Source organism: Balaenoptera musculus, chromosome 1 (assembly GCF_009873245.2).
Source record: "Balaenoptera musculus isolate JJ_BM4_2016_0621 chromosome 1, mBalMus1.pri.v3, whole genome shotgun sequence".
Lineage (NCBI taxonomy): Eukaryota > Metazoa > Chordata > Mammalia > Artiodactyla > Balaenopteridae > Balaenoptera > Balaenoptera musculus.
The window spans coordinates 14,485,307-14,503,150 of NC_045785.1; the positions used below are offsets into that span (position 1 = coordinate 14,485,307).

The following is a 17,844-nucleotide window of genomic DNA, read 5'->3' on the forward strand; positions in this document are numbered from 1 at the left end:
CAGAAAAGCCTGGGCTAGAACTCTGGCTCTGCTACAAGAACTTTGTTTTCTCATCCATAAGTTAGGGCTTTTTACGGGTTTAAAGATAAAATTACCCAGTTTACATAAAGGCTCTGGGCACAGGGCCTGGCACACAGAAGGGACCCAGTGAGTGGTAGCTGTTGATGACGATGAAGACTACCGTTCAGATCAGTCTGCCTTCCCACCTTTAGAGAGGACAGCTGGCCCTAAGATACGAGCCTTGACTCTGGCCTAAGAACAAAAAGGCCTCAGGCGAGGGAGGCCACCAGGCCCTTGGGCCCTTGGGACTGACCGAAAGCCTGCAGCCGTACCTGGAACTTGTACCCCTCCCTGCAGATGCAGCACGTGAGGCCCGGCTCCTCAATCAGCTCCTCCATCTGCTTCAGGAGCGCCGTCTTGGTCACGACCTGGCCCTTCTCATTGGTCTGTAAGGGGAACCCCAGGTGGCATGTCAGACGGGAATTTCCACGCACCCTCCCACTGCAGCTTGGGGACACGGAGGCACAGGGCTGACCTTCCACATACATGAAAAGGACTGCTGCACTGAAAGGAAATCTCTTTAGTTGGCTTCTAATGAGGGTAAAGACCCAGATTCTCCTGCTATTCTCTTCCTACAGGAACCACTGAAGCAGAGGAAACCATCCAGCTAGAACCCTGGCAAGTTGCCATTTGCCAACAAAGAAGCCCCCTTTCTTTGTGCCAGCAAGATCAACTCTCGGCTGCCAAGGGCTGTTGCAGCATGATTCATTTACTGTTCCCATGGGAGTTTTAAAACTGCTGACACTCAAGTTCGCTGGTCTAGAGAAGGCTCTCATAGGACCTCTGCCTCCTCCAAGGTAAGACAGTGAGAAGAGCACAGAGCCCTTCTTGTCCAACAGACCCAGGTTCAAACGCCTGTCAGTCACTTATTAGTTACGTGCCTTGGCCGATTTACTTCACCTCTCAGCCTCAATTAGTTCATCTGAAAAATGGGTATAAAATCAACCTCTTAGAAGCACATGAGGGCTTAAATACAATCTTACAAGGAAGCTGCCTAAGCACAGTGCCTGGCATATAGTAAATCCTTGATAAACAATGATAATCATCATTTTTAATGCTTCTGCGAACTTGTTAAGTCATTTAACCTCTGAGCCTCATCTGTATAGCAGAACAATGATAGTCACATATCTAAGGGTTGTCGGGAAGATGAAAGAAGGTGAAGCATCTAGCGCGGTGCCCAGTAACACCGACCCCCTGCCCACAGCCTTCACCTTCACCATCCCCAACCCCAGCTCTGAAACCCCAGAGCACAGATGACTGTGCCACAGGCTAGGCAAGAATGCGGGGACCCGGGCGTGGCTGTACCGTCATGCCCAGCGTGCCCAGAGCCTTCTGCCTCATGGCCATGGCCATGCGCTTCTTCTCGGCCCGGGTCTCCCTGCGGGCCGCGTCTATCTTCTTGTTTACGTCAGGGTGTTCCCGCAGCGCCTCCAGCAGGTTCTCTGCCAGGGTCCCAATGCCCTCATCGCTGGACACCTGCTCCAGTTTATGCAGGTTTGTGATGGAGTCGGTTCCGATCAGAACCTGTCAAGAAGGGTCCAGAGAGATGAAGGCCTCCAATTATGTAAACAAGTGATCTTCTCAGGAGCTTAAACGTTTAAAAAATGTGCACAATCTCATGTCATCTGCTTGGTTTCAATCAGATCCTCTGATTTTACACTTCAAGAGATTCGGACAAATGGAGGAGGTTAGGCTCTGCCACCAACCTCTGACTAGTCACCACGCTCTTCAGTCTCCATAACCCTGTCTATAAAATGGGGGCAGGCCAGGGCCACCATGATGATTAAATCAGATGCCATATGTAAAGCGCTCAGCACAGTGAAAGTGAGAAGGGTGCAGATAAGAGTCCCTGGAGAAGCAGCACCTGATGAGGCCTCAGTGGTGAACTCAGCAACCACACCAAGCAAAGAAGGCCCTTGATGTTCACGGGGGCTGTGCTAAGTTCTTCATCTGCGTCCACCAAACCCAGGAGCACAGCAGTTTTCTCAACCTAGGGATTCCAGACGTACAACTACACGTGGGAGTGGGGATAAGAAAAAACTGAGAAAGAAATAGGTGTAAACAAAAACCTCCTGTGCTTAAAAATGCTGGCAGCTGCTACACGACAGCACCACACTATCCACAGGGGCGGGAGAACATCACAACTCTGAAGGCAGGGGAAATCTGCAAAAGCTCTCCAGGGGAGCTCATTGCAAAATCTGCACCACCCCATCACTGGTGAGCTGATGCCAGTTACCACACAGTTGACAATAAATCGAAAACAACAAAGCCAACTTGCAATGTGAAAGCTCAGCACTCAGCTCAGGTCACTCACTAGCTCATAGATCTATTTTCACAGCAGGTACGCGTCCACTTCATACCTCAGCGAAATGACAGGCTATCTCTCGTCTCATGCTCCTCAACACTGAACTCGTAGTTCAACTGCCTACGGAATATTCCACGGGTCCCCTAGACTTAAACATTCGGGCTGTTTACTGTGTGCACGTGTGTGCACGTCTGTGTACACGTGCGTGTGAAGCTCCTACCCTCCTGAGGCTTACACTCTAGTTAGGAGGACAGACCACACACTAATAATCTAACATCACAGACTCTCCTCCCCCTCACTCACTCCCAAACCTCCTAGTTCCCCATCTCTTTCAATGGCACCACCACTCCCGTCACTCAGTCCAGATACGGAACGGAGTTCTTGCTTCACCCAGCTTCTTCACTGCCCACGTGCAATCAATCTCCAAATCCCATTTATTCCACCTCCCAGATCTCTGTTGAATCCATTCCCTGTCCACCTCACTAACTGGAGTTCAGCCGCCATGGCCTCTCACCTAGATCACAATAAAAGCCTGCCAACTGTTCTTCCCACCTCCCTTGTCACCTCCATCCAATTCATCCTCTAGGGTACGGCCAGGGGCACAACCCCCAGGAGACAATCCACACTCTTCTCTGTGGGGCATGTGATGTGGACCCACGCTTACATCTCCAGTGCCAGCTCTTGCCATGTCTCACCTCCAATGCAACTGCTTTCAATTCCTGGAATGCTTTCAGCTCTCTCACCTCTGAGCCTCTGCGGGCGCCCTATTCTCCTCTCAGAAATCCCCTTCCCTTTGACCCCTTCCACACTGCATTTACCCCCTGCTCTGTTATCACTATGTCCTCGGCTCTATCTTCCACCAGACAGTAAGCTCCCAGAGGGAGCTGTGACTGTCTCATCTGCCAACGTTGCCTCAACCTAGCGCAGCACAGGTACACGACAGGCACTACACAAATACGTGCTAAAAGAGAAGTGAATGGTCAGAAGTAGGAATGCCAAGTATGAATGCCAACAAATACGTGCTAAAAGAGAAGTGAATGATCAGAAGTATGAATGCCAAGTATCTAACTAGATGAAGCCTTGTTTTTAAAAAAGAATTCAATTTAGTAACTAAGAATAAGCATGGAATCCACTGACCTGAGTTCTCAGGTCAATGTGTTGCCACTGGCCAAATGACAATTCTGTCCCTTGATTTATCCACATTCAAAATAAAGATGTTACAAGGATAGGGGGAAAAAAAAAAGTGAAAACTCTTATGTAGGAAGAATTATCCATAAGATGTAGTAATTATGACTATTTCCACTGAACTGAACAAAAGTTGAGAACTGTAGTTATCTGAGTGAGACATATGGAAGAACCTTTACTGTAGCCAATTAACCACATTTTTGGAATGAGTTATCAGAACAGATCACTAAAGGAGAACGTGGAACTATACTCAAGATAGACGGCTCTAAACAACAACCAAAAAATGCAGCCCCGAGGACTCTCAAAACTCAACATTGAAAAAACAAACAATACTACTAGAAAATGGGCAAAAAATATGAACATACATTTCACTGAAGCAGACAGACAGATGAAAGACATGAAAAGATGTGCAGTGAGTGTCATTATCCATTAGAGAAAACAAATTAAAACCACGAGACATCACTCTACGTCTATCAGCATGGCTGAAACACCACCAAATGCTGGCGAGGATGCAGATAAAGCGGACCACTCACACCCTGCCAATGGGAATGTAAAGTGGTGCAGCCACTCTAGAAAACAGTTTGGCAGTTTCTTGTAAAACAAAATAATGCAACTACTACACAAGCCAGTGACTACAGTCTTGGGCATTTACCCCAAAGAAATGGAAACTTACTCACACAAAAACCTGCACGTGAACATTCACAGCCGCTTTATTCACAGCAGCCTCAAAATGGCAACAACCCTTTAATGGGTGATGGTTAAACGGGTCACGGTGAACCCCCCGCCGTGGACACTTCTCAGCAGTAAGAAGGAACAAACGACTAATACAGACAACGACCAGGACAAACCACCAAAAAGTTATGCTTTGTTCACAAAGCCAATCCCCAAAGGTTACATGCTTTATGATTCCATTTAGTATACAACATTCTTGACAGGACAAAATTACACAGATGGAAAACAGATCAGTGGTTGCCAGGGCAGGTGGATGTGGCTGTAAAAGGATAGGGACTTCCCTGGTGGCACAGCGGTTAAGGATCCGCCTGCCAACGCAGGGAACACGGGTTCGAGCCCTGGTCTGGGAAGATCCCATATGCCGCGGAGCAGCTAAGCCCATGTGCCACAACTACTGAGCCTGCACTCTAGAGGCCGCGAGCCACAACTACTGAGCCCACACACCACAACTACTAAAGCCTGCACGCCTAGAGCCCATGCTCCACAACAAGAGAAGCCACCGCAATGAGAAGCCTGCGCACCGCAACAAAGAGTAGCTCCCGCTCGCCGCAACTAGAGAAAGCCTGCACGCAGCAACGAAGACCCAACGCAGCCAAATAAATAAATAAATAAATAAAAAGGACAAGAAGAGGGATCCCTGCGGTAAGGAAACGGTCCCGAATCTTGACTGCATGGACGTCAATATCCTGGCTGTGATAATTTCCTATAGTTTTGCAAGGTGTTCCCATTGAGAGAAACTAAGTAATGGGTACGCACAACGTCTCTGTATTATTGCTTAACAACTGCGTGTAAATCTACAATAATCTCAAAATAAAAAGTTTAATTAAAAAAACAAATCCAGACTGGCCACCTGTCTGGGCCAATTAGGGTTTGTGAGAGTAACAGATACCTCAGCCCAGTGACTATCAGGAACAAGCAACACAGCGGACAGGGTTGGGCCTCCCTGAGAACCAAGTTTTCGGCTGCCTGGGGCAGAGCAGGAAATGGTAGGGATGGCATTACAAATGTCCCAGGGACTACGGCCAGAAATCGAAACTCTTTTACCCTCTGGCCAGCCACACCCTCACAACTGCTGCTCAGCTAAGCCGTGAGATAAAGAAGCCCCACATAAGAATGAGTTGAATGAGGAAATCACAAATGTAACTTAATCCTTTCTGCACACAGAGAGATGAACCAGATGACTTCTGAGAGTCCTTCTACCCTGGGAGTCTTATATATTAGGGCAACTCCCATCTCAAGGCTAATCAAGGTGGTTCCCTTCACTCAGTCGTGGCAGATGAGGAGAGAGGTTGTGGTTCCCTCACATGACGTGTCCTGCTCTAGAATAAGGCCCACGTGCATGCTGGTTACTCACCTGGGTGGCAGGGTGCTGCATGGCCAGCCCCCGAAGAAGTCTCAAAATAAACGGCAGGGCTGGGCGAGACAAAAACTTTTTCCAGATGTCAGCATCCAAACTGCAAAGCAGAGAGAGGCTTATGAGCAGGCCAGAGAAGCAAAGGCCACCTAGAAACCGGCTGTTGATTCTGGCTTGTTTAGATGTGACCCTACAAGCGTACCATAAAGAATCACAAAGGACCACCCAACTCAGCTGAGAAACCAGATAGAAGTGAGTCCTCGGAACAGAAACCAACAAACTGCCATCCTTTCCCACAGCCCCAAGGGCTGCATGGTCACCTTGATAGTTTCCAGAAGGGGAGGGAGACCCCAAGGAAGGCAGAGGGATGCCAAGATGATGAAGGAGAAAAGGAACTAGAAAGAGGGGAAGGAAAGCAGCCCCTCTCACAGAGGTGCTGCTTACTTCTTGGCACTGGGAATGTGCTTTTTCATATAGTCAAGTGCATTCTGGGTGATTCCCTTCTGGAGAATCAGATCCTTCAGCTGATGCCCATTGCTGTTGTTCTTGATGCCAGCTGCGATTTTACAGAAGCAGTCCAGGAAGACTTTATCGTCGCCACTGTGATCTTCATCATACCTAGGAGGAAAGAGCAAAGACCCTGAGAGTGTGAAAGGAGGAACAAAAGCTGATCACGTCCTTTTCTTGGTTGACAATCTTCAATGGCCTGTAGGATCAAGTCTAAACTCCTGAGCATAACATAAAGACCCTTCTCATCTGGCTCCTGCCACGCTCCCCTAACTCCCAACCCCCTCTTGCATTTTCATGCTTTTGCACACGTGACTCCCTCCAGCTTGTCATATCCCCTTCCCATGTCACCAACCACTTCTCCTTCTCTGCCTCACCAGGTGCTACTTTAACACAATGTATTTTACTTTTTGCCTCCCCAGTTAGACCAAGCCCCTTAAAGGCCAGACTAGCACACAAAAATCTAATAGAAACTCAGGTGATTCTTCCTTAGTCTCACAGAACTAGTTCAGGGTTTTCACGGGGACTCTCGTTTAGCTGTCTGAAATCTAAGCAACATACTTATCAAAGCTGCAGTATGGTTTGAACCGCTCCACCAAGATCTGCATCTTCTCCACCTCCCCAAAGGAAAGGTATGGGATGATGCGAAGCAGGCCCTGGAGCACGCTAGGGTTGGAGCGAACAAAGGTGCTATTGATCTGGTCCAAGAGCATCACGAGTTGATCTTTGTCACCCGTCAGGAGGAGGTTGCCCTGCAGTAGGAGAGAGGACGGGAGGCCCACTGATAAGGTCGGGACTTCGGCTGCAGCCAGCATCTGGCCCTTAGAGGTCATCCATTTCCATCAGAGCCACCAGAAGCAGCCCTAGAAGAACAGTGTCTCAGCACTTCCTGGGGAATAATCAACAGTGTGAGTTCTACCTCATAAATTAGTTTCTAACTTTCTGCGGTGGCTCTGTTAATAGTCTCAGGTGGTCAAAATATACCAACACAATCTTCCCCTCCCTCAAGAGAATGCAGGCTGCCTGGTATTCATTTGGTCGTATCTCTAGCCAAACCATCAACACCAGCAGGAACAGAGGAATGCATGGGTGTGCTGAGTGGAGAGAAACTGAACTGGGAGCTGCAGACCTGAGTTCCAGGCCTCCAACTGTACAGTAACCGACTATATGATATCGAACGGCTCACTTCATCTCTCTGGGCTTGGAGCTTCCTCAACTGTGAATTGAGGGGTTGGACTAAGGCCCTTGTCTATCAACTGGAACAGCCAGCTTTGTTTCCTCTGAATCCAGATTTCAGGCTTTAACGTAATGATGTCACCGTGAGCTGGGCAGGTTCAATCATTCTTGGTTGACACAGCTAGACACAAACAAGCCAGTGGCTGGCAATGAGACAATGTCTGCGGGTGGACAGACTGGGCTCCACTCACCTTGTCCTCACTCAGGGGCTCAGCGTTGGACTCATCCAGAATGATCTCCATAATGCTAAGCACCTGCTCAGCCACAGCCGCACCACCACTGTCCTTGCTTTCTTGCTCAGCGACCAGGGCCTGCAGGAGAAGGAGGCCCAGTCACTCTAGGGATAGACCATAACCACTCACTGCTCATGGGATCTGCTCCTCAAGGATGTTCTTCGTGGCCTTACATTCTGGAAATTCTGTGCCTGTGTGTGTGTGAGTGCATGTACATGCATGGAGAGACAGGCAGTGTGTGGGTTTCTGAGGACAGTGAAAACGACGTTTTGGTTTCTTTCTGGTTGCCCTGAGGTGAGTGGCACTACTTTCCCATTGGGGTGCAGTCTGGACTGGTGTAGGGACTAACTTCCTCTTGCTTCTGATCTGAATTCAGGAAAGAAACAAGGAAGCTCTTGGGTGTCATGGCAGCAGCACGGGGTGAGCCAGCAGGAGGATAAGGAACAGCCTGAATAATTCAAGCCTCTGTGCCCATCAGTTAGACAGATGAAGGGCTTGAAAAGGCCACAAATCCATTTCATTTGAGCCCAGAAGTGAGATGTCTTTCCCCCACCCAGGACTTCCCCCACCGAGGCTCATTCTTTGTCTTTTGCAGCCCACACTCTTTACCAGGTTGAGAGTCCCCAGCATGACATTCAAAGTGTTCATTTCCAGCTTGACCAGCTGTTGCCGGTTGACTTTCACCTTCACGCAGTAACTGAATAATTTCAGCAGCACCTGACAAGAAAAGCCAGTCAAAACCCATGAGACCATCTGAGAGTGAAGACATGGGGACAAGCAGGAAAGAAATGTCCACGAGGGGTCGTGTACGATCAGCAGATACTCCTGCTGAAATACAGAGGACAGCGAAGTTTCCTTAAGAAGACATGATATGGTGGCTGGGCTCTCCTGTCAGGCTTGCATCTCAACAGCAATGTTCTCCAGCAGTAGCTCCCGTGGGCTGGGTATATATATCTCTGCCGTCTCTAAAACTATGGCAGGGACACTAATTCCTCGTGGAATAGGTGATGCTCTGTTGTCTTGGGGCAAATGCCAGCACTAACTCAGACTCTGAACTAATAACAGTAAACAGAAAGATCCCAAAGCTCATGGCCCATGGGAGCTCAGAACCATGTAGCTCATTGAAAACATGGGTACAATGATGTATGTTCTCATGTTCCCTGGAGGCGAAAACAATAGTGTAATATGTATGGTGCCTTTAGAACCCTCTACTCTTCCCTAATGAAATAGTTGGATGAATAACCAAACAAAATCCTACAAAAAATTAAAGAGTTACTTACAAAATCCATTTTAAAAAGCAGTAATAATAATAATTGACACAAGTGCAGTTTTCTGGGGAAAAACAATTAGACATTGGTTCCACAGGTGACTAAAGAAATATAGCAGAAGGCTTGCTATCACACTGGTTTTTCGGGAGGAGTCGGCAGGGAAGAGGGGAGTGGGGGAGGGAGCCTAAAGTGTAGAGAGGGCCAAGGAAGCTGTCAGGTCCTTCACTGGCTTGCACTGGTCCACGGCACCATGCTGCCGCCTAGGGTTAAATGGCAGGGGTCACAAGCTTCTGTCCATGGGGGCCTCTCCCACCTCGCTGCCTCCAACTCACTGTTAGAAGGTGGCGTCCCTGCTTGAAGTCTTTGATCCCTGCGAGTCTGTTAAGCATGCATTCCAGGCCCTCACACTGGGCCATCACACCAGCCATCTTATACACTTCTTCTTCATCTTCTTCTTCATCTGGGAGAAAAGGGAAGCCAAGCAAAAATGGAGGTGAAGACGGGAATAAAGCACAGCCCTCGTCCAGGCCGGTGGCTACTTCCCTTTTCCGTATCTCCACTAAAGAACATAGCCAATAAAAGGGGTCAATATTGGATATCAAACTTCACTGTCTCACTCCTAGTAACTTTTTTTAAAGTTTCAAGTCACTTAAAATTGTTTACTCAAATATGTGAAAATACAAGCACTACAACCACTAAAGAAAAAAACAAAAACAAAAACCCTAAATAAGAGGCCCTGAACACTCGTTTGTTGCTAGTGGCACTTCCCCCAGCCCCGCCACGGCCCCAGAGGTGTCTGAACGGGGCCACTGATAACCGCGTTTTTCCTCAGCCAGAGGAGTAATCCCCCCTCAATTCTGAACGGAATTACGAGAGAGCATTTGCCCAGACTGCCCCCAAGCCCCAGGACGTGAACTGCTGCTCAGCGCTCCCAGTCCTCAAACCCAGCGTGCAGCGGCGTCTGGGGAAGGGCCGTACCCGTGGTGGAGTCCAGGGACTCGATAAACTCCTCGGTGGCGTCGCCCAGCAGCCCCCGCATCCGGTAAACAATCCTCATGGGCTCTCCCTGAGCAGACAGAGTTGGAGAAATGTGCTTGTGAACAGGCCCAGAAAATGCAAAGGACTCGACACCTGGTCTTGCTTAATGCTTCAGCGGTGTGGACAACTTCTATTTCTCTGCAGGGTCTTAACCACAAAATCCAGAATCCAGATGCACTACAATTCACTTAGCGGAAAGAAAGCTCATTTTATTTAAGGTCTACTACAGGCCAGGAATTGTGTGAAGCATTTTACAGACACTACCTCACTTAATTTCATTAAAACTATGTAATAACTACAACAACTAGTATTTATTGTTTTTACTCTGCGCTAAGCCCTATGCTAATTGGGCACTTTATATTATCCTTTTATACAAGGTTACGCAGCTTGTTCAAATTTATCCAGCTATAAGCCCAGTTCTGTTTCCAAGCCTGTGCCTCCTTCAGGAGTATAAAGTCTCTCTAATCAATAGGGACCACTACTCAAGGGATCAGGACGAGGGAAGGCAATTAGATCAAAGGGCTGCGATTCAAGTCTCAGGAATCAAAAGCAAGAAAACAGAATACACCAATCTTTGCCTAGGGAGATCCTGAGGTCTTCATATATAACCCCACAGCAAGGAGAGGATTCATCCAAATTTCCTCAAGCTAAACCTACAACCTGAGAGAACAACCAGAAATAAGTCTTGTAAATTAGAAGATTCCAGCAACTTTCCTAAACTGGAGGATCATGAGACTTCACTCTCCGCCAGGTACCAGCTTAGGCACTCTAGCGCACGTAGTATTACCCTCATTTTGGAGGTGAGAAACGGAGGCTTAAAGTCACATTCTAGCAAATTAAGTGGGAGAGCAGGTACCATACTAATTCAAGCTGCCTGCCTCTAAGCCATGCTCAGCTTCAGGAGACGAAACCCTGGAGGGAGAGAACCTGTCAGGCCAGGTCCCAGAGCATTTCCAGCTGTGGAAGCCCAGTGGGAACTAAGAGAGGGGACAGCCTTAGACCATGGACAGAAAGAGAGAGACACAGAAAACAGACCCTTGTCTGTAGCTGAAGAGATAGGCTGCTTATCAGGGAAATGGGGGATAAAGTAAAAAGGGAAGCTGATGAAGGCCCGGATAAAAAGGTGCCACAAACTCTGGACTTTGCCAGAAGAACCCCTTGGTGGATTAAGCACATTAATGGGAGGGACAAATGATCCCCAACTTCTTGCCTCCTGGTTCAAAAGGGGAGGCTGACGATGTATATTCTTTGGGTTCCATACCACCATTTACAAGGGCGCCCAGAGAAGCTTGGTCTTAATGTTTTAGGTGCATCAGGGATTAAATCTGTATGGTTGTTTTGATGCTAAAATGTCAGTGACAAGATGCAGTGGAAGGAGGAGTCTTCTGTGTGTCCCTCTGCCAACAGTGCCGTATCTACCCAACTGGCAGTAGACCAACAACACACACTGACCAGGATTCCCAGCACAGTGGGAGAACAAAAAAGAGGGGAGCAAAAATACGTAACAAATTGAAGGCCAAAATGTACTAATAGTACACTACCAGTTTAGTTTCTTAAACCCTACAGAAATATTTGGGACTAAGTATAGAAAAGTTCACTGTGCTTCACTGGTACACTAGTTTGCTGTAATTCAATTACTTAGTTGATTCATTTATTAAAAATCCCCCTAACAGAGAGAAGAAAGGGAAGGAGAGAAAGAAATGGAGAGGAAGGAGACAGTGAGATTGGAAAGGAAGGAACAGAGGAGAGAGATTAATAAAAGAGGAGGGAGGGGGGAAGTGGAATATCTGACTTTTATAAGTGGACAAATGGTACTGAGGTGGCCAAAAGGACCACAGCGCCATGCTTCCTTCATTTCCCTTTTCCACTCCTTCAGAACAACTGCCTTTTGAGTCTCAATTTCCCAACTAGTAAAATAAAAACTATGCTCCTCGACACAGTACTGGAAAATGTTCTGAAAAGTGAGCAAGCCCATAATAGTTGAGATTAATCTCAGTCAAGAGGTGTCCACTCTTTTTTTTTTAGAAATTCACGTTCTTTTATTTATTTATTTATTTATTTATGACTGTGTTGAGTCTTCGTTTCTGTGCGAGGGCTTTCTCTAGTTGTGGCAAGTGGGGACCACTCTTCATCGCGGTGCACGGGCCTCTCACCATCGCGGCCTCTCTTGTTGCGGAGCACAGGCTCCAGACGCGCAGGCTCAGAAGTTGTGGCTCACGGGCCCAGTTGCTCCGCGGCATGTGGGATCTTCCCAGACCAGGGCTCAAACCCGTGTCCCTTGCATTGGCAGGCAGATTCTCAACCACTGCGCCACCAGGGAAGCCCCAAGAGGTGTCCACTCTTGACAGCCCTCCCCATCACCGAGCTTCCTCAGACTTTGCCCGGCCCGGCTGCACGGCCAGGAAACGCTCACCCCTCCTGAAGCTCCTCTCCCCTCACCAGTAAGCTGCCTCACAAGGAGGACAAGGTGACCGGTTTTCTCCACACCAACACCGACAGGGGAAGTAAAGGTCCTTACATGCTGCTACCAGCTGGGCAAGTGACGATGAACAACGGCTCTTCCTAGCACAAGCCTGCAAGTCAAACCACACCTCCAAGCAAGAAAACAGCACATACCTCATTCGTGGTACACCAGACCTTCTTGTAAACCTCGGCCACAGGAAGGTCCAAACTAATGATTTTATTGTTCACTAGAAGCTGAACAGAAAAGAAAATGAGGCTGTTATTTGGAAATAATTGTAAGGCAAGTAAATTTCAAGATCAAAGGGCACTTTATGGCATAATGTCTGTGCGACAGGGACCTATCGACTCTCCCTCTCTAAAAAATGCACGTGTGCGCAACACACAGAATTTTGTGCACAAGTTCAGGGGTTACAAACAGCTTTAACCCAAACCATGGACTCCAGGTTAAAAAACTGCTGAGGACCTTCTCCTATCCTGAATCCATTTCAGCTCAGCACCAAAGAAGACAATTTTCTCTATTTCACCAACATGCTTTTCACCATGTATACGATAACGCCAGACCCTAGTGTTGTCTGCCAGAAGGTACCAGATACAGGGCCAGAAATCTGCACAGGGGCTAAAGTGCCAGTATTTAGGGAGCTTAATTAATTTGGAATCCCTGGGAAGCTTCTGCCACAGCAACAAGAACAATAAAAGCCTGCGCCATGACAAGCAACAGTCACCAACCATTTGCTTACCACATGCCAGGCAGTGGGCAGAGCCCTTTACAGGTAATTACCCTGAACACCAGGTTGGGTAGGTAGGTGGAGATCCTTAGCCTGCATTTACAGAGGCCCAGTGTTAATCAGCTCCTGAGGGAAAGGAACCCTAACCATGACAGTGGTGTCCTGTGCTTGTTACCTCCATTCCACTATCATCCTCCAGGAGAGCCACCAGGTCACAGTCCTGGCAAATCTTGTTCTTTATATCCCTCATGAGTGGCCCAATGCCTGGCTCATTGCTGCTGTACGGGTTCCCAGGCATCCTGCCCTGTAAGAAGTCTTCTTGTTGGGGATCCTTCTCCAGGGTCACAAAGAACTCAGTGACTTCATTCTCCTCCTAAAGGACAGAGAGAAGGAAGCAGCGGAAGGGATGGCATAAATATACATGCAGAGGGATGGCAGAGACCTTTTTTGATTTAGACCACGCTACCTTGCTCACGGACACTCTGAGGAAAACACACCAAACTCATCCAGCCCCTTACACGTTTAAAGACATAAAGGATAAGAAGCTCAGAGGTGATTCAAAAAATCCAAATAGCCTTAAATATCAAGCATCTTCTCTGAAACTTAAGGGGAGATTAGAAGGGAAAGCCTAACAAAATAAGCAGATGAGGAGTGACCCATGAAAGCTGGATTAGTGACACGAGGGGAGACAGGGCTCTCCTCCTGCTCGTCTCATGTGATGCCAACCAGTCTGGGGCCAGATGACTCTGTCCCTGGTGACCCTCCAGTCAAGGAAAGGGTCTTCTCTATATTATACAATATTCAGGCACGCCCAACCCCACTGATCTCTCATCATTAACTGACGATGCCGGTGTTTTTCATTCTTCCTCAGTAACAGGAGGGGATCTTTGGATCATACCATGCTTCTATATAGTTCAGGCTACGGAAACAAATACACAGGCATCCATGCGTGCACAAAACGTGGGCAGGGAAAGATGGAAGAGGGTGAAAATTTCCTTACGCCCTAGCTCAGTGTTGCTTCTTTCATAGCATATTGGATTAATACCAGGATTTGGGCAATGGGAGGTTAGACCTAGCTCAAAAAGAAAGATTGATTTTGACTTTGAATCTAGAAAATGAGACCAAGGAAGGTCTTTAGATTTCCCCCCAGGTGGAACGGGAATATCACGGGGTTGCTTCTGTTTTACGTGCGGCGCTTCCTAAAACACTGCCTGAACGGGCCACTGCTGGTAAGATTACCCATGACTATAATGAATCACCAAGCGGTTTCATGGAGAAATGGCTCATGCTGACACCCTGAGAGCCACGGGAAGCACCCCTGCTTATGCTTACAGGATAGATGATGCTGCAGAGCCTCTCAAAGATGAAGACAGGAGTCCGGTAGTCATCCAGATTGTAGCGCTTGGCTGTCTCAATGCACACGGCCATGAAAGCCTTGGTTTCCGATTCTGTACCTACCAGAAATCAGTGTGGCCAGGTCAGTTAGGAAAGAGCTTCACACACGGAAACTAAGATGAGACTTCAAATGAAGTTCCGTCACTGACAGATTCTTTCTGCCTAGCAAGTCTTGAAATGTCCTATGTGGCAATATCAGTATTTCAACTGGAAATCTGAAGCTGACTGATTCTTATACTCAGACCACATTCCATTTGAAAGCCTTAATACCCAAGTCAACACAGACCATCACAGTTAGCTGTGCACACGTCTTGCTCCCTCTGGGAATTATAACCTTGCATCCTCTTGCCCAAAATAGGTACCCAAAAATGTCAAATAATGATCCTAACTGTATTCCAGTCAAATCAAAAGGAAGTTATAGTTTTCAGTTTCATTCTAAAAGGTTAAGTAGATTGCCCTCTATAAATGAAAGAGATAAACTTCAAGTCATATATGCAAGTACTGTAATAACGCTCTTGAAAAGGGTCCAGTTGACAAGGTCACAAACCATCTCAGCAAGACAGCTGAAAATGGCACCAGAAGGACCTCCATGCCTGGCAATACAGCAGACTATGTCCCCTGACCTACTTTCCACCCCTCCACTTAAAAACAATTTAAAATACTGAATAAAAAGGTATCAGTGAACTGCCACACTAGCGAAGAAAGCCACAGCCCCCGAAATTAAGAAAAATTGGGAACCCAGGGAGGTTAGCAAAGCACTGAGGCGAATTTTTGCCATGAGCTTTCATTTCCATAACCTGCCAGGACCTGAGAGCTGGATACAAAGCCCCAAATCTGCCAAGGTGGAGAATCTGGCAGGAACCACCCCGCTATACACATACATGTAAATCTGGTACCCCAAAAGAGCTACATCTTTGGTATAAGGGTCAACTAAAAATAACTCTCCCTTTCCCCCAAGCAAATCAATGAAAGGACATTGTCTTCCCTCAAAATGCGGCACTGAGTAGAGGGGGAAAAAAAAAATCTCCTCTGAGAACTCATAACAAGCTGTCCCTCACAGGGGTTTGTGGCTCAAACTATCTAGGAGGTCTGAAAAATCTAAGGTCAGAACTTTGTTGAAGGCAGCCCTGGGGTGGCTGTACCCTGAGATGCCTCACAGAAGTGGTTACAAATCTTCTCTGGAAAAACCCACCTTTGACTTGGGTCTTGAAGAATTTCCACAGATAAACCCTCAAAACACGAGCTCACGGTCAAAAAAAATCACAAAATGCAAAAAGATTTAAGGCACCATAAGCAAGAGCCAGAAAAACAAACAACAGAATTAAATCAATAAATACTTCAAATTTTAGAATCATCAGACACAGAAATAAGTTTGCTATGCTGAAAGATTATAAAAGGAGTAGGAAATGTCAGTAAAAAACTAGAGACTATAAAATTTATACAGAACTGCAAGAATTCAATGGGTAGATTAAAAAGATAACAGAGTGAAGAAAAAATTAATGAACTGAATGACACGGTATAGGATGGAAGACATTATCCAAAATCAGCATAAAGATACAATGAGATGGACATTATGAAAGAGAGAGGAAGACACAGGGATGACAGAGTGAGAGTGGAGCTCCACAAGGACAAGGAAAACGAATAGAGCAGAGGCAACTGAAGAGATGATGGCTGAGAATCTTCCAGAACCAATGAAAGGCACCAACATGAGAACTTTTGACCTCTTCCTGCACTATGAGCTCAATATAAAAAGTCCAAACTGGGAACTCCCTGGCGGTCCAGTGGTTAGGACTCTGCACTTCCACTGCGGGGGGCAAGGGTTCGATCCCTGGTCGGGGAACTAAGATCCCGCAAGCTACGTGGCGCAGCCAATATAAAATAAGTCCCAACTGACTGAGGCCAGCTCTGGAATTTTACAACCCCAAGAACCAATAGTCTCAAGGGAAATTTCTTCTCCTTGTTTCCTTGAATGTGAGGAGATGTTTGCTGCCCCTGCTCTGGCTCTGAGGAAGTTGGGGAAATCAGACCAGTATACCTAAGTGGAGCCAGAAGGGACATGGGAATCTCGGGCTGTAGGCTGCTGGGTGGTGCTACCTGTGGTCATGTCCTCCAGCATCTCCAGCAGCATGTCCTGGGTCTCGTCAATCAGCTTGGTCCTCTGCACCACCAGCTTCCGCAAGCACAGGTATCCATTCAGCACAGTACCCACCAAGCGACTTTTAAAGTGCCTTTTGATGGATTCCACCTCCACGAAGGAGGAAAGAAGGCCTGTGGGGACAGGAAAAAGTTGCTATAAGAGTTCTGAATGAGAATTAAGCAAAGAAGGCTTAATTCATCCTCAAAAGATGACGAGCAACTCAAAAGCAGGGAAACACTATCTTTGTGCTTGGCATGGGGCATGCTCAATGATGTGAACTGGTCAATAGCCAACAGATGCTCAAAGACGTAAAGCCATCCCTGAGGAGAAAAACGCAGACCTTAAAAGTGCAGTGTGGTCAACATGAGAGAGAAGAGAGTCAACCACAGCACCCAAGGAACTAAGGGTCAGTCCCCAAACTATACCCAGGGTGCCCTAAAGGAAGGGCTGGGAGGCTCTCTCTACCTGTGAGACTTTTGAGGGCATAGCCCTGCTGCAGATCAGTGCTCAGGGTGGCCTCCTCCAGGGCCAACAAGCGGGCTATTTCCTAAACAGGACAATAAGCACAGTTAGTGTGACAGCACTGCCAGCGACACTGGGCCAGGAACTGGCAGCACCGTCTTTTTATTCTAACGCTCTCTCAAGCTGAACCTTTGCAGAACTCCTTTCCAAGAAGCCAAGGACAGTTGCAATGACGTTAAGGGACTGCTTAAAAATGGAGAATAGTCAATGTGACCCCAACAGACTGCATATCCTCATGATGAACACAATGAAGTCACAGAAGTACCACACGCAGACCTCGGAAATACTGCAGGTTCAGTTCCAGACCACTGCAATAAAGCAATTATTGCAATAAAGCGAGTCACACAAATTTGTTTGTTTTTCCCCATGAATATAAAACTCATGTCTACACTCGACTGGAATCTAGTAAGTGTGCAATAGCATATGTCTAAAAAAACAATGTATATACCTTAATTAAAAAATAATGTTGTTGGAAAAATGGCATTGATAGTCTTACTTGATGCAGCGTTGCCACAAACCTTCAATTTATAAAAAACCCACAGTCACCTACAAAGTGCAATAAGGCAAGATACGCCTGCATTTTCAACAAATGTTTCTTCTTGGCATAAAAGAACACCGCAAAGTTCACGCAGAGAAAGAGAACAATGAAAGCAGAGCTAGGGAAAGGGGCTCTGCTGGGCTGGG

The 17,844-nt window shown here is 47.2% G+C and overlaps 1 protein-coding gene across 1 annotated transcript in view; it reads right to left on the minus strand.

Annotated features, from left to right (window-relative positions):
• The window catches only part of UBR4 (ubiquitin protein ligase E3 component n-recognin 4), a 128,030-nt gene that overhangs the window by 13,670 nt on the left and 96,516 nt on the right, over nucleotides 1-17,844 (minus strand). The window contains 14 exon segments of the mRNA XM_036866703.1: nucleotides 333-446; nucleotides 1,366-1,584; nucleotides 5,637-5,736; nucleotides 6,081-6,254; nucleotides 6,705-6,895; nucleotides 7,571-7,690; nucleotides 8,222-8,329; nucleotides 9,213-9,340; nucleotides 9,859-9,946; nucleotides 12,535-12,615; nucleotides 13,282-13,479; nucleotides 14,439-14,560; nucleotides 16,596-16,769; nucleotides 17,104-17,185. Coding sequence (XP_036722598.1) covers nucleotides 333-446; nucleotides 1,366-1,584; nucleotides 5,637-5,736; nucleotides 6,081-6,254; nucleotides 6,705-6,895; nucleotides 7,571-7,690; nucleotides 8,222-8,329; nucleotides 9,213-9,340; nucleotides 9,859-9,946; nucleotides 12,535-12,615; nucleotides 13,282-13,479; nucleotides 14,439-14,560; nucleotides 16,596-16,769; nucleotides 17,104-17,185 — 1,899 coding nt within the window.